This window comes from Ranitomeya variabilis, chromosome 4, assembly GCF_051348905.1.
Source record: "Ranitomeya variabilis isolate aRanVar5 chromosome 4, aRanVar5.hap1, whole genome shotgun sequence".
Lineage (NCBI taxonomy): Eukaryota > Metazoa > Chordata > Amphibia > Anura > Dendrobatidae > Ranitomeya > Ranitomeya variabilis.
Window position 1 is genome coordinate 296951049 of NC_135235.1, and position 23669 is coordinate 296974717.

The 23669-nt window shown below is 47.0% G+C and overlaps 1 protein-coding gene across 2 annotated transcripts in view; it reads right to left on the bottom strand.

Moving 5' to 3' along the window:
- VPS13D (vacuolar protein sorting 13 homolog D) overlaps positions 1-23669 on the bottom strand; it is a 280917-nt gene that overhangs the window by 168335 nt on the left and 88913 nt on the right. For both annotated transcript variants that reach the window (XM_077250276.1, XM_077250275.1), the window contains exons 16-19: positions 22439-22609; positions 11174-11304; positions 10950-11082; positions 1982-4189 (exon numbers count right to left, since the gene is read on the bottom strand). In XM_077250276.1, coding sequence (XP_077106391.1) covers positions 1982-4189; positions 10950-11082; positions 11174-11304; positions 22439-22609 — 2643 coding nt within the window. The remainder of the gene's footprint in view (positions 1-1981; positions 4190-10949; positions 11083-11173; positions 11305-22438; positions 22610-23669) is intronic.

A 23669-nucleotide genomic window follows, 5' to 3' on the forward strand; every position in this document is an offset into this window, starting at 1 on the left:
GCCACGCATATGCTGCCATTTTTCTGTTAGCTGCAGGGACTCAAGGTGTTTTCACCCTACCCTCCCAGAGGCTGCCAATCACAGCTTGGCAGTGTCTGGGAGGTAGATGAAAGGCACACATTCCCAAAGGAAACTGTGAAAAAGTGCCCAGTTGCACTACAAGCAGAGATTTCACATACCATGCTCCAGAAGAAGCAAATGTGAAAAACTCTGCAATGGAGCGACACAGCACAAAATGGGAAAGAGAAGCAGAATCAGGGGAACGCAAGGATGTTTGCAAGATATTCAACTCAATGTTTTTGAGCAAGTGACATGTCATCTTTAAAGGGAACCTGTCACCCCCAAAATGGAAGTTGAGCTAAGCCCACCGGCATCAGGGGCTTATCTAAGCCCCCGATGTAACCTGAAAGATGAGAAAAATAGGTTAGATTATACTCACCCAGGGGCAGTCCCGCTGCGGTCCGGTCCGATGGGTGTCGCAGTCCGGTCCGGGGCCTCCAATCTTCTTACAATCACGTCCTCTTCTTGTCTTCACCCTGCGCCTCCGGAGCAGGCGTACTTTGTCTGCCCTGTTGAGGGCAGCGCAAAGTACTGCAGTGCGCAGGCGCCGGGAAAGGTCAGAGAGGCCAAGCGTCTGCGCACTGCAGTACTTTGCTCTGCCCTCAACAGGGCAGACAAAGTATGCCTGCTCTGGAGCCGCAGCGTGAAGACAAGAAGAGGACGTGATCGTAAGAAGATGGGAGGCCCCGGACCGGACCGCGACGCCTATCGGATCGAACCGCCCCTGGGTGAGTATAATCTAACCTCTTATTCTCATCTTTCAGGATACATCGGGGGCTTATCTACAGCATTACAGAATGCTGTAGATAAGCCCCTGATGCCGGTGGGCTTAGCTCATCTTTCATTTTGGGGGTGACAGGTTCCCTTTAATTACTACGAGCCAAATAAGAGGTGCAGAAATATCTAAACATAAGTGTGGTGCTAATGTTATGCCCTCCATGCTCTGGCATGCTCTCCACACTCCCTGATCAAGCATACAGAAACACTGTAAACAGACAATGGCCACGAGTATTGTGCACAAATCCTACTAACTAGAATAGGATTCATGCAGAACACATATGATTCTCTTAGAAATTATCTAGTGTGCACGTGTATGCCTGGATAGGAACGTTAATCACTTAAAAACAACTTGTCTTAAAGAGATTTTGCTTTATGTGATACCTTCTGATCTCTAAGGGAGGCAAGGCATACATGATAAGTATGCAGAGCAGGATAAAGACATGCCCCAGAGGATCCAATGAGCCACGCCCCTTAGTAAAGACTATAAAAATTAGAACTTAATAAAAAGGCCCATATCTCTGGAATCGTATGGCAGACTTAAAATAAATTATCAGGGGAGAAGTGGGAATAAAATACGAGCAAATACTGGCCAGTTCTGAGCATGTGATAGTTGTAGCCAAACTTAATTTTTGCTATTTCAGGTTTCTGCTTCTTCCAAGAGACATAACTTTTATATTTTTCATGTTTCCTTGCAGGACAAGTTGTAGCTAGGAGTGACAAAGTTCATTTTACTATACTGTGTCCTGGAAAGTGTAACAAAAAAACAAACAAACTAAAAACAATACAACTTTCATTGTGTGGTAAACATGAACCGCAGTACGATTACGGCAATACCACATTTATATATTATTTTGACATTATTTTAGTGGCTGTAAAAAATTCTGAACTGTCTAAGAATACACTTGGTCAGTGTCACCATTTTCAAACACCAACAAGTTTTTTTTCCCTCTTTTTTTCAGTCCATCAAGCTGTACGAGAATAGCTCCAATCACAGCTGTTAGAGTAAGGTGCTGACGGTATAACACAGCAGGCTCAGCTCCTGAGCCTGGTCCCTGCCCCTGCACTCTCATGACACCTGTTCATATAATACCTGCACAGTGGAAATTGGATATGTCTATAACCATTATTAATTGCAGCTCACCTTGATTCTTTTGCAGAGATTCAAAGAAATCACTGCGGGTGAAATGTGCTTCTTCCTGACTGCTGACACTAGCAGAGCTTGAAATTGGCCGTGAAGACGCTTGTTCTGAGCACAGGAGATCTTTCCGTCCAGCAAGAACGCTACTATTCAACGAGTAGAGCTTAATATCCTTGATTTCGACGTGTAACCTGTCGCTTCTTGACTGCTCATCATCCGATACAAAATTCTGAATAAATATTTGCCCTAGATGACCAACCAGAAGCTCAGGACTTCCAGGACTACGAGGTATGGACACAATGGGAGACTCAATGTTGATATTTAGAATAAGTTTTACCGGGTCTGTTTTGACATTGACGGGACAGGGTCCGTCGTATTCATCTGTCTCATACAGCATGGTGTCCCGAAGTTTACGGGGGGTTTCAAATAACGAAACCATCTCGCTATACTCTGCGGTTTTGGTGGCAAGGACAGAAGACACTTTGGAGGCGGCAGTCTTCAGCATGTTACGGAAGTTATCTTCTAGCTCGTCCATGGATAGGGTCAGCTCTTTTAGGAACTTGGCTGAATGGTTATAGTGTAAAGAAGCCATGTTAAGGTTCAGGGCAAATTCTTCTTTGGATTGCTCGATAAATGTAAAATGTAAGGCCTCTATTGGAACATAAGTCGCATGTCCTTGGACGAAAAAGCCTTCAAAGCAATCTGCATCACTTCCATGACTCTCGGAAGCCGAGGTATTGCCTATACTAATCACATACTGGTTTTTAGAAGAATCTTGTGCTAGGTCCATTAGCTGAAGACAACCAAGGGAACCATTAACAGAAAATCGACTCCCTAAGGCCAGATTGACCTTAGTCCCACCTATGCTGGCAGTGGCAATCTTCCGCCCAGTGTTATTCCCATCGGGCATAGCAACTGTCCTAAACAGAAGAATGTTTAACCTATTAATGTCGATGGCTACTTGGGTGTTCTGCTCATAAGTTGACTGGTAAGTCTCCAGCTTGTTATAATTGGTCTCAAAGTCAACTTTTAAAGGCTGAGGACTAATATCGTCATTATCTCGGGGAAAAGACTTCTGAAGAAAAGCAATTAGTTCTACAATTGTTTCGGGGTTAAGGATGATGTCTAGGTTGTTTACCTGCACAGTCATTACTTGCAAGGAGCTGTCCAAATTCATGGACGGACACTCAGAGCTCACAAACTGGTATTCAATCTTTATAAGCGATTCTTGATCTTTTAAGGTGATGTTTTCGAGCGAGTTATACTTATTTTGGCTTGGGCATGAATTAGGTGGTGAAAAGTCATTGGTATCAGACACTGGAGACTGTGCCCGGCTTTCCCTCAGACTTCCGGTTGGGGCATCTAAACACAGGTTTTTGTGAGAGGCCATCAGAAGATCGAAGTCCGATCCGTACGTCTGCATGGTGTCCACCATGAGAAGACCGTGGACAGTCAGAGAAACCTCGGCGTCGTAGGGTCTCTTTACAAAATGTGCGTTAGAGCCGAAGACTTTAAGAAGTGAAATATAGCGGCCACAGCTTTCTACACCGAGCTGCATGTAATTAATCTTAAACTCGGCTAAAAGAAGCTTCGACTCCACAAGAACTTCTCTGGTGTGCTGCTCCAGAGTGACAATACTCTGAGTCAGATTCATGACTGAGTCCGGCATCCTTCCATGGTTGTCAGTGTCAAGAAAGATCTTCTCCTTCCTAAGGATCATATTATCTGCTGTCCTGTTCTCAGAATTGGACAAGCTTGTAAAGCATTTTCTTAAAGCGAATATCTTGTCCTCGTTGACATGGATTTTCAGATCCGGAAGGGTACCAGAAAGCACGGCGCCAGGGTACTGAGGATCCGAGGTGTAGATCAGTCTCCGCTCCAGTTGTAAATGGACGTTGAACTTTTCCACAACGTGAGTTGGCCCAACTTCATTGTCTTGAATATGTTTCCAATTGTCTTTCACGTGTCCGACCATGATCTGCAAGTCCTTAAATGACAGTGTGTACTTTTCATACATTTTGTTGCTTAGTAAATAGGCTTCTAACTGCTCTTCGCTCAGCTCTGTTCCACTAGATGTGTCCACCCCGGCTTTGACATCTATTTCTGGCGGAGGACTGTTGGTAGGTGTTGCTAAAGGGGTTTTATACTCGTCATCGCTTATTTCATTTGTTTCAGCAGAAAACTGATCTAAAACTTTTCGCTTGCAATGATCTGCAGCACAAAAAAGCAAAAAATAGTTTTGATGCGCCACACAGAAAACACATAGATATACATAAATATAACATATCCATGATTACATGTGACACCTGTATCAGTGGCAGCCATTCCTGCCTCTGCTTCAGTCACCGGGTGGCACTGCACTCTCATTGTAGGCTATCGAAGGAGAACACTCTAGTTCTGTGCCCTCTGGAACTTGTAGTTCCGCCCGGGCTAACAGACCTAGTGTTAACTTCTGTTCCCCTCCCCGCTGAGCAGTCTGGGTGAGGCTGAAAGCTATTTAAGCTCCTGATATCTTCCTGCTCACTACCAGTTATAACTTGACTAGCTTTAGTGAACTTCTATATTCTTGTCTGTATTCCCAGCAGATAGTCCAGATTTTGACCACGGCTATGTTTTTTTTTTTAACTACTCTCCTGCCTTACGATTTTGTCCCTGCACTGACATCCTGTTTCTGATCTGGCTTCTGGACCATTCTTTCTGCCATCCTGCCCCAACGGCCAGTAGCTGACACTATGGTCCCTGTATAGGTCCAGATCCCTGTACAGGAGTAAAATGGTGAAGGCCAAAAAAATCACGTGGAATCAGGTAAATAGAGTGGCTTGCGCCAAGTCTGTCCATGGTAGCCATTTTAGTGCTTCGAAGGCGACCACTGACAGACCCTCTACAGACAGAACTTTCAGAGATTGCTTCATACTGGATAGCATTTTAGAAAGGTGTGTGATCAGAAAACTTTTAATGCTACCACAATGCACACTTCTACCTCCAACTATTAAGGAGCAGCAGTAGTGGAGGTGTAGATGAACACCCTCAGAAAGATGAAAACTGTATCAATATAGCAATCTAAAAGTTAAATGGGTCATGCAGCCTCTGTCTCCCACCCACTCAGACATCAAGAGGGGAGAAACTATGCTGCACAGCCGAAAGGAGCAGATGCCCCATACTCAGCAACCGACTTACTATTTAATCTATTTATTTAATCAACTGTGCAGCCTGGAGTGCAGATTTGTGTCTCCCCTTTCAATTTCAGATCTGATCGCATTTGTTCATAAAATTTAACATTAGCTATCCTGTGCTGATTTTAAGTTACAGCCTGAATTATACTCCAGAGCAGCAGTCACACTTCTGCTGGTCATCAGAATTATAAATGCAAGCAACCAACTTCTTGTAGGATACACACCCACAACACATTATCACAATACTGTACCAATCCACAACAATACATTGATGGTAACTCACCAGAGCAAACTTTGTAAAGATTTTGCACCCATAAGGGAAGCTAGGAAAATTACGCTCTGGGGCCAGAGGGCAGCTCTTGAGTATAATACAGGATGTAACTAAGGAATACAGGATAAGTGTGTATATTCATTACTTATCCTGTACTAATTCTGAGATACATCCTGTATTATATTCAAGTGCTGCTGGTGGAGTCTCGATATACTTACATTACTATACAGAATAGTGAGTGCAGCTCTGGAGTATAATACAGGATGTAACTCAGGATCAGTAATGTAATGTATGTACACAGTGACTGCACCAGCAGAATAGTGAGTGCAGCTCTGGAGTATAATACAGGATGTAACACAGGATCAGTACAGGATCAGTAATGTAATGTATGCACACAGTGACTGCATCAGCAGAATAATGAGTGCAGCTCTGGAGTATAATACAGGATGCAACTCAGGATCAGTAATGTAATGTACAGTATGTACACAGTGACTAGCCTATAGCATGAAAAGGAAAAAATGGACGGCACTACCTTCCACGTAAAGACATTCAGCTCATGTGCAAAACAGGTGTTTTCATTCAAAGAAGCAATTTAGATTCCACCTCCAGTTACCGGGTGCTCCTCCAGGAAACCGCAAAAAAGATCAACTTGTTGCAAAAGAAAAAGAGAGGAAGGCACTCACCAAACTGAAACTTGACTTTATTAGATATCCATTAAAATATCATGGCCGGGAGAGTGAACAAGGAGCTCTTGTGAGCAGTGTGAGGACGACGGCCGTTTCGCGCTCTCTCTGCTCTTCCACGGGTCTGTATGTGGAAGGATGTCGGGAGGGAAGATCATATGCCCCAGCCGTGGCATACTCCTCCCATTCCCAGCTCCTCCCACCTAGCCAAGAGATACAAAATCCAAAGAAACATTTAAAACATAATTAAAAATATATAAAGCATCCATAGATCATATCTATTAAACAGTATCAATAGCACAAATATCGGGAACAATAATTATTCTCTTTCCTTCCCCATTAACAACCCTCAATCTTACAAGTGAATCCTTAAAATAAAGGAGAGTGCTCTTCCATTAACAATGTCCGACGATGACACAACTGCAGTTCTATTGATCGCTTTACAAAAAGACCGACATGTCCAACTTATCGTTAAATCCCGTCGGTCCCATTGCGTTAGTACGCATTATCCATTTTATCTCGCGTCTAAGGAGGAGCTTATTCCAATCCCCGCCCCGTGCGGGTAAGCGGACCCTCTCAATCCCTGCAAATGAGAGGACTCCTGGATTCCCCCCATGTACCTCTTATGTCAGTGATCAATCCCGGAACTCCTTTACCTGTTTTAATTGACCTATAATGCTCTCGGAAACGCACGTACATGGGACGTATGGTTTTTCCTACATAATAGAATCTGCATGGGCAAAAAAGGACATATACAACATGGTCTGTTTTGCAGGTAATAAAATCCATAACTGGGTGCTCAATAGCCCCTATGTGTAGGACCCGACTGGTGACATGGCTTTCACAGAAGGGGCAATGCCCACACCAGTGATTGCACTTGGGGACCCCAATTCTTTCTAACCAATTTTTTTTCTTCTTTTTCAATACGGTTCCTCACCAGTTTATCACCCAGTCTAGTGCTGCGTCTGTTCGCTATTAAAGGGCCACCGTCTACCACGTCCGCTAAATCCTTATCTCTCTCTCTAAGATATGCCAATTTTTTCTTATGGATGCCCGAATTTGCTGGTCCATGGTGCTATACTTGAAACAAAAATTGAATCTTTTTTCTCTTTTTTTTCTTCCTGTTATCAACCGACATACTACCTTCCCGAATTTTTGTATCTTCCACTGCACTGTTTTTCATCTTCTCAAATGCTATATTCAACAAATCTTCTGGGCACCCTCTTTGTCTGAATCTATCGTATAGCTCCCCTGACTGTCTCAAAAAACCTTCCTCCGTGTTATTGACTCTCCTGACCCTCAAAAACTGGCTGTATGGTAATGAACGTTTCACATGTGCAGGGTGAAAACTATCATGGTGCATCATCATATTCGTCGCTGTGGGTTTCCGGTGGATTGACGTACATACTGCTCCCTCTTTGATTTCCACCAGTACGTTTAAGAACTCCAACCGCTGTCCTCCGTACATGGCAGTAAATGTCATATTCATCGTGTTGTGTGTATTTAGATGGGTTACAAACTCGTGGAAAGCTTCCGCAGACCCGTCCCACACGATGAATATTTCATCGACATATCTTAAATATAATTTAATGTGCCTCAAATATATATTTTCTATGGGATATATGTACTTCTCCTCGAAGAGCCCCAGATACAGATTGGCGAATGTGCACGCTGCCGGAGTCCCCATCGCTGTCCCAACCTCTTGCCGGTACCACTTATCCATGAAAGTGAACGCATTGTGGGACAAAACAAATGACAACCCCTCACACACAAAGTCCACGAACTGGCAATTTTTCCCTACCGTGCTGAGTATCTGGCGAATGGCCTGTACCCCCAATGCTTGGGGAATTTTTGTGTATAGGCTTTCGACATCAATAGATGCCAAAGCAAAATTTGTTTGCCATGTAAATTACTGCACATTTCTCAGGAATGCATTAGTGTCTCTCAGATACGACGGCATGTCTTTCAAAAGTGGGCGGAGAAGCCAATCAATGTACTGGGAAAGGGGCTCAGTGAGCTATCCTATCCCAGACACGATGGGCCGCCCCGGGGGGGGGGGGGAATTGATTTGTGTATCTAATGGTCTATATGTTTTAGTGTCCGAAAGGGGGTCTTGATCCCTATATATATAGCAGAAGCCAGTAGACAACTTTCGGACACTAAAACATATAGACCATTAGAGGGAAATCCAGGGCAGAAGTATAAAAGCGAATTAATGTCGTACCTGAGAAAATATGTCCATTTGGGCGTCATATCGCAAAAGAAGGCAGAAAAATTGCTGACGGAGTTCCCATCAAAACCGCACTGGTACCACATCCCCAAGATACACAAATCAATTCCCCCCCCCCCGGGGCGGCCCATCGTGTCTGGGATAGGATAGCTCACTGAGCCCCTTTCCCACTGCAACACCCTCCTCTGTGGCCTCCCCGCTCTCTTGCACCACTCCAGTCTGTCCTCAACTCTGCTGCCCGCCTAATCCACCTCTCTCCTCCCCTGCTTCTCCCCTCTGCAAATCCCTCCACTGGCTCCCAATCCCCCAACGAATCCAGTTCAAACTACTAACACTGATCTACAAAGCCATCCACAACCTGTCCCCTCCCTATATCTCTGAACTAATCTCCCACTATCTTCCCTCACGTAATCTTCGTTCATCCCAAGACCTCCTACTCTCCTTCACACTTATTCGTTCCTCACACAATCGCCTCCAAGATTTCTCCCGAATATCCCCCATCCTCTGGAATTCCATGCCTCAACACATCCAATTATCCACCACCCTCGGATCCTTCAGACGGAACCTGAAAACCCATCTCTTCAGGAAAGCCTACGGCCTACAATAACCGAGCTGCCGCCTCACCACCGCCAGAGCCGCCGCCGCCTCACCCCTACCTTCTGTCTCTTCCCCACTATCCCATAGAATGTAAGTCCGCAAGGACAGGGTCCTCTCCCCTCTGTACCAGTCTGTCACTGTAAATCTGTTTACTGTAACTGATATCTATAACTCTGTATGTAACCCCTTTCTCATGTACAGCACCATGGAATTAATGGTGCTATATAAATAAATAATAAAATAATCTAAATACACACAACACTATGAATATGACATTTACTGCCATGTACGGAGGACAGCGGTTGGAGTTCTTAGACGTACTGGTGGAAATCAAAGAGGGAGCAGTATGTACGTCAATCCACCGGAAACCCACAGCGACGAATATGATCATGCACCATGATAGTTTTCACCCTGCACATGTGAAACGTTCATTACCATACAGCCAGTTATTGAGGATCAGGAGGGTCAATAACACGGAGGAAGGTTTTTTGAGACAGTCAGGGGAGCTATACGATAGATTCAGACAAAGAGGGTACCCAGAAGATTTGTTGAATATAGCATTTGAGAAGGTGAAAAACAGTGCAGTGGAAGATACAAAAATTCGGGAAGGTAGTATGTCGGTTGATAACAGGAAGAAAAAAAGAGAAAAAAGATTCAATTTTTGTTTCAAGTATAGCACCATGGACCAGCAAATTCGGGCATCCATAAGAAAAAATTGGCATATCTTAGAGAGAGAGATAAGGATTTAGCGGACGTGGTAGACAGGGGCCCATTAATAGCGAACAGACGCAGCACTAGACTGTGTGATAAACTGGTGAGGAACCGTATTAAACAAGAAGAAACAAAATTGGTTAGAAAGAATTGGGGTCCCCAAGGGCAATCACAGGTGTGGGCATTGCCCCTTCTGTGAACTGTGAACCCCATGTCACCAGTCGGGTCCTACACATAGGGGCAATTGAGCACCCAGTTATGGATTTTATTACCTGCAAAACAGACCATGTTGTATATGTCCTTTTTTGCCCATGCAGATTCTATTATGTAGGAAAAACCATACGTCCCATGTACGTGCGTTTCCGAGAGCATTATAGGTCAATTAAAACAGGTAAAGGAGTTCCGGGATTGATCACTGACGTAAGAGGTACATGGGGGGAATCCAGGAGTCCTCTCATTTGCAGGGATTGAGAGGGTCCGCTTACCCGCACGGGGCGGGGATTGGAATAAGCTCCTCCTTAGACGCGAGACAAAATGGATAATGCGTACTAACGCAATGGGACCGACAGGATTTAACGATAAGTTGGACATGTCGGTCTTTTTCTAAAGCGATCAATAGAACTGCAGTTGTGTCATCGTTGGACATTGTTAATGGAAGAGCACTCTCCTTTATTTTAAGGATTCATTTGTAAGATTGAGGGTTGTTAATGGGGAAGGAAAGAGAATAATTATTGTTCCCGATATTTGTGCTATTGATACTGTTTAATAGATATGATCTATGGATGCTTTATATATTTTTAATTATGTTTTAAATGTTTCTTTGGATTTTGTATCTCATGGCTAGGTGGGAGGAGCTGGGAATGGGAGGAGTATGCCACGGCCGGGCATATTATCTTCCCTCCCGACATCATTCCACATACAGACCCGTGGAAGAGCAGAGAGCGCGAAACGGACGTCGTCCTCACACTGCTCACAAGAGCTCCTTGTTCACTCTCCCAGCCATGATATTTTAATGGATATCTAATAAAGTCAAGTCAAGTTTCAGTTTGGTGAGTGCCTTCTTCTCTTTTTCTTTTGCAACAAGTGTACACAGTGACTGCACCAGCAGAATAATGAGTGCCGCTCTGGAGTATAATACAGGATGTAACTCAGGATCAGTACAAGATAAGAAATTAATTGTATTTTTAAAGTTACGCAACTTACGTAGATTAATTCTGCTTGTAGACAGTAAAATTAAAACTATGTAGGTGTATGAACACGTTATAAAAGTAACATGGAATATACATTTCTTATACAAGTTTTATACCTTGGGAATTGGTTAGTAAAATCCTTCCTAAGTCCACCACTACTAGAACTGGATCTTTGCTCAGGAAATCATCAGGAAAGATGACCTGAGGGGCACAGATATCAAGACGCAATGTCCAGCGCCGACTGTTTTCCTGAGAAGACGAATAATAAAATCAGACAAAAAACATTTAATAGTAAAATATAAATCCAGTAAAATACAAGACATTGCTGCAAAACACTTACAATGAATTCCCCGACCAGTAACCGATCAATTGTTTGTCGAATTTCAGCTTTTGTTTGTATTTTTAACTTATTGTACTGTCTCCTTGCAGCTTCAGCCACTCGGAGCTCCAGCTCCGACTGATATCCGAACCCTGAAAGAAGGAAAGACTTCATGATGTGTGTAACAACTATGGACAGCAAAGTCTCAACAAGTCAGAACTGGTAAGCCGCAGTCTCTTCCGTGGCATTTCAGATGCAGTGTCCCTGTTTCTGTGTCATGTACTATACTCATAAAGCCGGGTCTGCAATTATATAAATGGGAAAAGGAGGAGAGACAGGGCAGAGTACAAGGAGAAAAAGATGGAGAGTCAAGAATAAAGAGCAAAAGCAGAAAGGGAAAAGAGAGTATAGATGAAAAGACAGTATAGAGAAAAGAAAGGTATAGAGAGAAAGCAGGGAATAGACAGAAAGCGGGTGAAAGAGTACATGAGACAAAGAGAGTGAAAGATTGATCATAACAGAGTGAAAGATGGAGAGGGAGATGAAGTGCCAGAGTCAAGAATGAAGAACAAGAGACGCCGAGAGGGAGACAGTATAGATGAAAAGACCATAGGATAAAGAGAGAAGTATAGAGAGAAAGCAGGAAAAAGAGAAACCCGGTGAGAGGGTGAAATATAGAGAAAATGAGAGGTGAAGAGAGGCACAGCAAAGGATAGAAATCAAGGGAAAGACAGATGGAGAAAGAGAGAGAGGGGGATAAATAGAGAGCCAGATAAAGATATGGAGAGCAAGAGATGGAGAGTGAGAGGGATAGACGAGTAACACACTGTGTGCAGAATTATTAGGCAAGTTGTATTTTAGAGGATTATTTTTATTATTGATCAACAACTATGTTCTCAATCAATCCAAAAGACTCATAAATATCAAAGCTTAATATTTTTGGGAGTTGGAGTGGGTTTTTTTTTTTTAGATTTGGCGATCTTAGGAGGATATCTGTTTGTGCAGGTTACAATTACTGTGCAGAATTATTAGGCAACTTAATAAAAACCAAATATATTCCCATTTCACTTGTTTATTTTCACCAGGTAAACCTATATAACTGCACAAAATTTAGAAATAAACATTTCTGACATGCAAAAATAAAACCCCAAAAAATTAGTGACCAACATAGCCACCTTTCTTTATGATGACACTCAACAGTCTTCCATCCATAGATTCTGTCAGTTGCTTGATCTGTTTACAATGAACATTGCGTGCAGCAGCCACCACAGCCTCCCAGACACTGTTCCGAGAGGTGGACTGTTTTCCCTCCCTGTAGATCTCACATTTTATGAGGGACCACAAGTTCTCTATGGGGTTCAGATCAGGTGAACAAGGGGGCCATGTCATTATTTTTTCCTCTTTGAGACCTTTACTGGCCAGCCACGCTGTGGAGTAGTTGGAGGCATGTGATGGAGCATTGTCCTGCATGAAAATCACGTTTTTCTTGAACAATAACGACTTCTTCCTGTACCACTGCTTGAAGAAGCTGTCTTCCAGAAACTGGCAGTAGGTCTGGGAGTTGAGCTTCACTCCATCCTCAACCCGAAAAGGTCCCACAAGTTCATCTTTGATGATACCAGCCCATACCAGTACCCCGCCTCCACCTTGCTGGCGTCTGAGTTGGAGTGGAGGTCTCTGTCCTGATCCAGCCTCTGTCCCATCCATCTGGCCCATCAAGAGTCACTCTCATTCCATCAGTCTCTAAAACCTTTGAAAAGTCAGTCTTAAAGGGAACCTATCACCCCGTTTTTTTCGGTATGAGATAAAAATACTGTTAAATATGGCCTGAGCTGTGCATTACAATAGTGTAGTTTGTGGACCCCGATTCCCCACCTATGCTGCCGAAATACGTTACCAAAGTAGTCATTTTCGCCTGTCAATCAGGCTGGTCAGGTCGGATGGGCGTGGCTTCTTCCCCCAGATATTGCGTAGTTTTCCGTTGGTGGCGTAGTGGTGTGCGCATGTCCAAGGTCCCCAATCCTGCACGGGGGGGTGAAAATAGCAGCGATGTCCGTTATTCCATTGGTGGTCGGTGGGCGCGGCCATCTTCCTTTGGCCGCGCGTGCGTAGAAGCGGCGCTCTGCTGGCCGCGGCTTCAGGAAAATGGCCGCGGGATGCCGCGCGTGCGCAGATGGAGATCGCGGCGGCCATTTTCCTGAAGCCGCGGCCAGCAGAGCGCCGCTTCTGCGCACGCGCGGCCAAAGGAAGATGGCCGCGCCCACCGACCACCAATGGAATAACGGACATCGCTGCTATTTTCACCCCCCCGTGCAGGATTGGGGACGTTGGACATGCGCACACCACTACGCCACCAACGGAAAACTACGCAATATCTGAGGGAAGAAGCCACGCCCATCCGACCTGACCAGCCTGATTGACAGGCGAAAATGACTACTTTGGTAACGTATTTCGGCAGCATAGGTGGGGAATCGGGGTCCACAAACTACACTATTGTAATGCACAGCTCAGGCCATATTTAACAGTATTTTTATCTCATACCGAAAAAAACGGGGTGATAGGTTCCCTTTAAGATATTTCTTGGCCCAGTCTTGATATTTTATCTTATGTTTCTTGTTCAAAGGTGGTCGTTTTTCAGCCTTTCTTACCTTGGCCATGTCCCGGAGTATCGCACACCTTCTGCTTTTTGTTACTCCAGTAACGTTGCAGCTCTGAAATATGGCAAAACTGGTGGTAAATGGCATCTTGGCAGCTTCACGCTCGATTTTCCTCAATTCATGGGCAGTTATTTTGCGCCTTTTTTGCCCAACACGCTTCTTGCGACCCTGTTGGCTATTTACCATGAAAGCCTTGTACTATTATTGTTATATTTTACTCTGACTGTAACTCTTGGTATATTTTTACTGTATATTTCTTGAAATTATCTAGTGCGCCCTTAAGGCAATTAAACCATAAATTAATTTTGGGCTGATCCTTTAATCCTGATTGCGAATCTTGGTATACCCACCGTGGGTAACAGGGCAGTCCACCCGGCGGCCATTTGCTCTAGGTGCAGCTCCCTTACTGACCTGAGAGACAAAGGGGGAGCCGGAGAGCTGTGCCTGTGTGGTTACGTCACGAATCGGTGACGTGGGAGGAACCAGTTTTCTTCACAGATGTCATTAGACAACACCCCTCCTCATTACAGAGATGCACATCACCTGATTTACTTAATTGGTAGTTGGCTCTCAAGCCTGAACAGCTTGGAGTAGGACAACATGTATAAAATAGGGATTTTTGTGAACTCACAGTAAAATCTTTTTCTCCGAGCCACTCATTGGAGGACACAGGACCGTGGGTGTATGCTGCTGCCACTAGGAGGCTGACACTAAGTAAATACAAAAAGGGTTAGCTCCTCCTCTGCAGTATACACCGCCCACTGGCTCCGGATAATACCAGTTCGTAGCCAAGCAGTAGGAGATTAACAAGATTTAACCGTAGTAACAACGTGTCAAAGACTAAAACACTCATCATAGGCAACAAGCCAAAAACAAGGGTGGGTGCTGTGTCCCCCAATGAGTGGCTCGGAGAAAAGGATTTTACAGTGAGTACACAAAAATCCCTATTTCTCCATCGCCACATTGGGGGACACAGGACCGTGGGACGTCCAAAAGCAGTCCCTGGGTGGGGAATAACAACCCAACAGTGTAAACTTATGGCACCTGCTGTCTACAGGTGCGCAACCGCTGCCTGCAGAATACGCCTATCCAGGCTTGCACCTTAGGATGCCTGAGTATGGACATTGTAATGCTTTGAAAAGGTGTGCAGGCCAGACCAGGTCGCAGCTTTGCAAACCTGCTCTGCAGACGCTTGATTCCGAATGGCCCAGGAAGCACCCACCGACCGAGTGGAGTGTGCCCTGAGGCCCGCAGGGATAGGCTTGCCTCTGATGCAGTAAGCCTCTTGAATGGTGGACTGAAATCATCTGGCGATTGTCGATTAGAAGCGGCCAGTCCCTTCCGGTGTCCCGCCGGGAGCACGAACAGAGCATCCGTCTGACGAAAGGATGCTGTCCTGGGCACGTACTTCCTGAGAGCTCTGACAAGAGGAGTGAAGAGCCTTCTCCACGCGGTGCGTTGGAGTAGGGCAAAGAGACGGAAGTACGATATCATCATTGAGGTGGAAGGAAGAAACCACCTTCGGGAGGAAAGTAGGAGACGGTCTGAGGACCACCTTGTCTCAGTGGAACGTAAGGAACGGCGTCCGACAGGAAAGAGCAGCCAACTCCGAGACTCGTCTGATCGAGGCAATAGCGACGAGGAAGGTCACCTCCCATGAAAGAAGAGATAGAGGGATGTCCTGCAACGGCTCGAAGGGAGATTCCTGCAAGACACCTAGGACCAGATTAAGGTCCCAAGCCTCTAGAGGTGCTCTGTAGGGAGGCACCACGCGAGAGACTCCCTGAAAAAAAGTTATGACCTGAGGCTTGTAAGCAATTTTTCGTTGAAAAAGGACTGACAAGGCCGAGACCTGCCCTTTAAGGGAACTCGGCGAAAGCCCCAAGTCCAGACCGGATTGGAGGAAATCCAGGATGGTAGGAATGTTGAAAACCATCAGAGGGCGACCTCTGCTTCTGCACCAATCGAAGAAGATCCTCCAGATCCGATGGTAGATGCGCGACGACACCGGCTTTCGGGCATTGATCAAGGTGGAAACTACCTCACGGGGAAAACCCGCTTGAGTCAGAACCCAGGATTCAACAGCCATGCCGTCAAACACAGGGCCTCTGAGTTCTGGTGGTAAATCGGGCCCTGAGAAAGTAGATCTGGACAATATGGTAGGCGCCAAGGAACGTCTGCGAGGAGCTGGACCAGCTCTGCATATCACGCCCTGCGAGGCCAAACCGGGGCGATGAGAATCACCGGGACACCGTCTGCCCTGATCTTCCTGATTACTCTGGGAAGCAGGGGCAGGGTGGGAAACAGGTAAGGGAGGCGAAACTGACTCCCAAGGAAGGACTAGCGCGTCCGCCTCGATTCCTCTGGGGTCCCGGGACCGGGCTACAAACTGAGGTACCTTGGCACTGAACCAGGAAGCCATCAAGTCTACGTCCGGAGTTCCCCAACGAAGGCAAATGTGTTGGAATATGTCCTGATGGAGAGACCACTCTCCTGAGGCAAGACCTTGCCGGCTGAGGAAATCCGCGGCCCAATTCTTCACTCCTGGAATGTGAACGGCCGATATGACCGAGTGGTTGTTTTCGGCCCAGCGAAGGATGTGCTCTACCTCACGCATTGCAGCTCTGCTGCGGGTTCACCCTTGATGGTTTATATAAGGCACAGCCGTGGCATTGTCCGACTGGATACGGATGTGGCGGCCTGCTAGGAGATGATGGAACCGCTTTAGGGATAGCCGAATTGCACTTATCGCCAGGATATTGATAGGAAGACGAGACTCGTGATGAGCCCAAGTTCCCTGCGCAGTGTGATGGCGAAAAAACTGCACCCCAGCCTAGGAGGCTGGCGTCGGTAGTGACTACCAGCCAATGGACTGGGAGGAAGGACCTCCCTTGGATGAGAGAGGATCGGAGCATCCACCATTGGAGAGACTGCTTGACCCGAGGAGAGAGAGGACACAGTCGGCCGAGGGAAAAGGGACTCCCGTCCCATGCATCCAGCAGAGCATGCTGTAGGGGACGGAGGTGCAGTTGCGCAAATGGAATTGCCTCCATTGCGGCCACCATCTTCCCGAGAATCCTCATGCCGAAATGGATGGAACAAGGGGATGGCGGAAGAAGCTTCCAGACCCCCTGTTAAAGAGCCAGGACCTTGTCCCGAGGAAGAAGCACCAACCCTAGGGAGGTGTCCAGGGTCATGCCCAGGAAGGAGATCCGTTGAGCTGGAACAGGAGATGACTTTTTTTTAGATTGATCAACCAGACCAACCGAGAAAGAGTATTCAAGGAAATGCGGACGCACTCCTCGCAGGCTCGGAAAGATGGGCCTTTGACCAGTAAGTCGTCTAGGTAGGGAAGCACGACTAGACCCCGAGAATGCAGAATGGCCATGACAGCCGCCATGACCTTTGTGAAAACTCTGGGGGCGGTGGCGAGGCCGACAGGCAAAGCCGTGAACTGAAAATGTTCTTCTCCGACGGCGAAGCGAAGGAACCTTTGATAAGGTGGGAAGATTGGGTTGTGGAGGTACGCATCCCGGATGTCGATGGATGCTAAGAATTCGCCTTGTTCCATCGAGGCAATGACGGAATGGAGAGATTCCATCCTGAAATGACGGACTTTGACAAATCTGTTCAAGAGCTTTAGGTCCATGATGGGCCTTTACTGTTCCATCCTTTTTGGGGACCATAAACAGATTTGAATAAAAACCACGGAACCTTTCGTCCTCTGCGACAGGGACAATCACTCCGTCTTGTCGGAGCAACTGAATGGCCTTGGAAAAAGCCTGAGCGCGCATTCCCGCTTCGGGAGGGCGGGAAGCGAAAAACCGGGTTGGAGGGGGGAAGGAAAAATCGATTTTGCAACCGGAGGACACCAGATCCCTGACCCACTCATCGTGAACGACTGCGAGCCAGACATGACGAAACAAGAGAAGGCGTCCGCCTACTTTGCTGGTGTCGTCCAGAAGAGATTGCGAGTCATTTAGAGGAAGACGGTTGGGGTCTGGATCCCTTGGACCTAGACTGGGTGGAGCAGCCGCTCCAGGAATGGTTGGGCCTGTATGGAGCCTGAGGGCTTTTGTCTCTGCCGGCGCGGCGCCCCGAGCTAGGGGAATTGGCTGAGGAATGCCATGCGTAAGATCCATGAAAGGGCCGAAAACGAGCCTGCGGCTGTCGTCGGAACGGTTGTCTGAACCTCTGCTGGGGAATGGAAGTACTTTTTCCCCCCGTAGTGTCTGAAATCAGTTTGTCCAGCTTTTCGCCAAATAAACGGCCACCGAGATATGGCAGAGACGTGAGGGACTTTTTAGAGACGGCGTCCGCTCGCCAATTCCTCAGGCATAGCACTCTCCTAATCGCCACAGCGTTTGAAGCCGTAAGTGGAGAGCAGTTCGCCACGTCCAGGGAAGCGTTTACTAAGTAATCGCCTGCCAGGGAAATTTGATTTGCTAGCTCCGCTAAGTCAGAAGGAAGATCACTGCTTTGTAAGGCCTTGTGCAGGGAGTCTGCCCAACAAGTCACGGCTTTAGCTACCCAGGTAGCAGCGAAGGAGAGAAAGAGTGCCAAGCCTGAAGCCTCGAAAGCTGAGCGAGTGAGACTGTCAACTAGGCGATCTGTGGGATCTTTGATCGAAGATCCGTCCAGCAGGGGATTCTGTCCATTGTTTGCGGAGATCAGGAGAAAAGGGGTATTTGGACTCCAGAGATTTCTGGCCCTGAAAGCGTTTGTCTGGACGCTCCCTATGTCGCTGGACTATGCCCTTGAACTCTGGGTGATTGGCAAACACCCTGTGAGTATGTTTGGTCCTTTTGAAATACTGTAAAGGCACGGATGATTGACCTCGGTGAAACCAAAACATCCAACACCGCGGAGACACCATCACGTGTTTCTCAACGCAGTGATCCAGAACACTGCCCCCATCCCTTATGGGAAATATGCAAATGCATGTAGAGTAGCTGCGGAGACACCATCACGTGTTTCTCAATGCAAGCAATGAATAGCCAGGCCTTTCCCCGGGAAGGAACAACCACGGGAAGGGCAGCATCCAATAAAGGAAAACCACCTATGCCAAGCATGGTATCCATTCACAGACAGCTGTTTCGGGGTTTTTGCCCCTCATCAGTGTGGAGAAGGAAACTGGCTATTAGGAGCAGTGCCTAGTGAAAAGGCTGTAAAGGCACAGATGATTGACCTCAAGGAGACCAAAACATCCAACATCGCGGAGACACCATCACGTGTTTCTCAACACAGTGATCCAGAACACTGCCCCCATCCCTTATGGGAAATATGCAAATGCATGTAGAGTAGCTGCGGAGACACCATCACGTGTTTCTCAACGCGGTGTTGGATGTTTTGCTCTTAGAATGAGAGCGGCCCCTGCAGGCTGAAGATTCCGCAGCTGTAGGGGAAACATCCTGAATAGGCGGATTAGTGGTCCTGCTCCTGGCTGGATCCTGGAAGGACTCGATAGCTTTGGTCAAAGAAGCCATAGATTGCGAAAGTGACAAAGCCCACTCAGGGGGACTGGTCACCGCGGGCTCGTTTGCGGCGGGGGGCTCCTGAGCGCATTTAGGGTCACAAGCATTACAGAGCGGAGCAGTATGCCCGCTTGGTAGCGCAGCCTGACAGGAGGTGCAAGAAGTGAAGAACACTGTATGTGTTTTTGAAGACTTTTTGGGTTTATGCAGAGACATGTTGTCAGTTAACCTCTGTTTAGGGCTGTAGGGCACCTGTGCAGCTAGTGAGCGGAGCCCTGTGTGCAGGAGTAGGAGGGCCTGTGTCAGTGTGCAGCGCACCCTCCCAGGTCCTGTGTCTGGATGCCGCACTGAGACCAGAGAGGGACGCACTCCTTGATTTGGTGGCGTTCTGAGGCTCCTGAGAGACACCGGGAGCTCTATCTTCCGTCCAAGATGGCTGCCGAGAGTTGAGAAGTGCTTCTCGCAGTGTGTGAGAAGCGCTGAAGCGGTGGGCGGGGCCTCGCATGTGACACGCGCTGTGGGCGGAACGCGGCCTAGCTGAGGCCGAAGCCGGGGACTAAATTAGCCCGCAGTGCGCTCGGGAGCCCCCCACCCTATCAGACTCACCGCTTGTGGTCCTCTTCAGGTGAGGTACGAGGGAAGGTGCAGTCAACCTCAATCCACCGCCCTCTTGATGAGGGGGTGGAGAGGGACTGAGGAGCTCCATGCAGTATCGCTGTTCCACAGTGGTGGTGCAGAGGGAGGGCGGCCGGACTGTGCTCAGGAAAAGTGCCTCTGTGTATCCTAAGGGTTCGCTCCCCTAGGATTTCACAGGGCTAGGTCACGGCCAAACATCCCACGTCGCAGGAAAGGATACGGGGAGTAAACTCGCTGGGCTCGCCTGTTGGTGTTTCGGGGGAGATCGGCCCCCTTAAAAGGGTCCGTCGCCCCCTTCGTCCTCCTGCGCAAAGACAAAAATAAAAATTTAAAAATAAAACGTCTGGAAAAAATCAGATGCAGTGTGCCTCCTACCGACACTAAGCAAGAACTGGTATTATCCGGAGCCAGTGGGTGGTGTATACTGCAGAGGAGGAGCTAACCCTTTTTGTATTTACTTAGTGTCAGCCTCCTAGTGGCAGCAGCAGCATACACCCACGGTCCTGTGTCCCCCAATGTGGCGATGGAGAAAAGTATCATGTGATCAAAATACAACTTGCCTAAGAATTCTGCACACAGTGTATATATAGTACTAGTATGAGAAATAGAAAGCAAGAAATATAGTGAGAAAGATGGGAGAGAGGGAAAAAGACACAGAGAGAGGGAAAAAGACACAGAGAGAGGGAAAAAGACACAGAGAGAGGGAAAAAGACACAGAGAGAGGGAAAAAGACACAGAGAGAGGGAAAAAGACACAGAGAGAGGGATAAAGACAGAGAGGGGGATAAAGACAGAGAGGGGGATAAAGACAGAGAGGGGGATAAAGACAGAGAGGGGGATAAAGACAGAGAGGGGGATAAAGACAGAGAGGGGGATAAAGACAGAGAGGGGGATAAAGACAGAGAGGGGGATAAAGACAGAGAGGGGGATAAAGACAGAGAGGGGGATAAAGACAGAGAGGGGGATAAAGACAGAGAGGGGGATAAAGACAGAGAGGGGGATAAAGACAGAGAGGGGGATAAAGACAGAGAGGGGGATAAAGACAGAGAGGGGGATAAAGACAGAGAGGGGGATAAAGACAGAGAGGGGGATAAAGACAGAGAGGGGGATAAAGACAGAGAGGGGGATAAAGACAGAGAGGGGGATAAAGACAGAGAGGGGGATAAAGACAGAGAGGGGGATAAAGACAGAGAGGGGGATAAAGACAGAGAGGGGGATAAAGACAGAGAGGGGGATAAAGACAGAGAGGGGGATAAAGACAGAGAGGGGGATAAAGACAGAGAGGGGGATAAAGACAGAGAGGGGGATAAAGACAGAGAGGGGGATAAAGACAGAGAGGGGGATAAAGACAGAGAGGGGGATAAAGACAGAGAGGGGGATAAAGACAGAGAGGGGGATAAAGACAGAGAGGGGGATAAAGACAGAGAGGGGGATAAAGACAGAGAGGGGGATAAAGACAGAGAGGGGGATAAAGACAGAGAGGGGATAAAGACAGAGAGGGGATAAAGACAGAGAGGGGGATAAAGACAGAGAGGGGGATAAAGACAGAGAGGGGATAAAGACAGAGAGGGGGATAAAGACAGAGAGGGGGATAAAGACAGAGGGGGATAAAGACAGAGAGGGGGATAAAGACAGAGAGGGGGATAAAGACAGAGAGAGGGATAAAGACAGAGAGGGATAAAGACAGAGAGGGATAAAGACAGAGAGAGGGATAAAGACAGAGAGAGGGATAAAGACAGAGAGAGAGATAAAGACACAGAGAGAGGGATAAAGACAGAGAGAGGGATAAAGACAGAGAGAGGGATAAAGACAGAGAGAGGGATAAAGACAGAGAGAGGGATAAAGACAGAGAGAGGGATAAAGACAGAGAGAGGGATAAAGACAGAGAGAGGGATAAAGACAGAGAGAGGGATAAAGACAGAAATGGATAAAGACAGCGATGGATAAAGACAGATGGATAAAGACAGATGGATAAAGACAGATGGATAAAGACAGATGGATAAAGACAGATGGATAAAGACAGATGGATAAAGACAGATGGATAAAGACACAGAGAGGGATAAAGACACAGAGAGGGATAAAGACACAGAGAAAGGGATAAAGACAGAGAGAGGGATAAAGACAGAGAGAGGGATAAAGACAGAGAGAGGGATAAAGACAGAGAGAGGGATAAAGACACAGAGAAAGGGTTAAAGACAGAGAGAGGGATAAAGAGTGAGGGGGATAAAGACACAGAGAGAGGGGTAAAGACACAGAGAGGGATAAAAACGCAGAGAGGAAAAAAATGCAGCAAACCTTGGACCCGTCATGACTGTCTCCTATGGACAATAGGCTAAAACTGAGCTGTTCAGTGTCTGACATGAGAGAATAGCCCACCAGGCAGAGCCGCCACTTTTTCTTGTACCTAGAGTCATCCTCGTAATGGCAGGGTGTATACCCGCGCTCCGTTCTACCCAACGTTATTAATGAGCAATGTTAAAATTCATCATAACTGGAGTATAACACACAGATGTAAGTTACCTGAACTGTGAACTTTGCCTTTGTAAAAGAAGTCGGCCACTTTGGTGATTGCTTGAGGGTTATAAATTATATTTAAAGGTCTTGTGCTCACTTCTAGCCGCCGCTCAAACACACTATGAGCTGGATTTTTTTCATACAACATTTTAAACACCGGGTCTTCTCCAATGGGGGCTGCGGAAACACCAAGAAATGAGGAACACAAAAAAAAGTCATAAAAAAAAGAAATAAATCATAAAAGCACTGAGGTGGAGGAAGCAACATCTCACATCTAAGGCTAAAACATCCAAATGGCTCAAAAGTGGTGGTGGATAATATTCACTGAGCCGAAATCTCGATCTGCGCATGTGCCGCCTCCATTATATTGAAGTTCTGCACACAGGACACAGGTTCCCACTGCACACGTGCCACCCACACAATGATGGCGGAGGCGACTGTGCGGAATTTTAAAAAGGCAGGTGCAGAGGAGGATGGTGGGGGGGGGGGGTGGAGAACCAGAAGAAGACTAGCCCAACATCACGCCCCGAAGACAAAAGATGTCAATTTATGAAAATTTCATAAGGAAAGTATTCATCAGCGGATCCCTTCACATCAGGTATCAGGGTAATCAGCATCACAGCGCCATTATGGCCATGCCTTTAGTTTATAGGGCTAAATCCTGTGGACAGGTTCTCTTTAAATGGTGAAAAAAATAAATCAAAAGTTTGTAAGTGGCATTTAACATTTTCACAGCCGTAAGTGGATCGCGATTCTACCAGTGGCTATTAAGGGTACATGACCGCTGATGAAATCAGTAGTCATGTGTCTAGAGCAGCGGTTCTCAACATGTGGGTCGCGACCCCGGCTGGGGGCGAAGGACCAAAACACAGGGGTCGCCTAAAGCCATCGGATATACATATTTCCGATAGCTTTAGCCGCTGAGAAGCCGCGCTACCGCCTGCAGCAGCGCTATTCAGCTGGAACGCACGCCGTTATGGACGTGCGTTCCAAACTGAATGCCTGCGCGCATGCGCAGACGTGATTGCATCATCAGTCCGGGGCCTAAGGGGCGGGGGAAGCGGGGGAACTCTCCGCAGTCCATAGCAGTGCGCCTGCTCATCCATAGCAGCACATTACGTGTGTGCGGCGCTTGCTGACGTCATCAGTGGGCGGACGCAGCAAGCGCCGGAGGACAGAAGCCTAGGAGGCGAAGAGCCAAGAGAGCCTGTGAGACAGCCTGCTGGTGTAAAAAAGG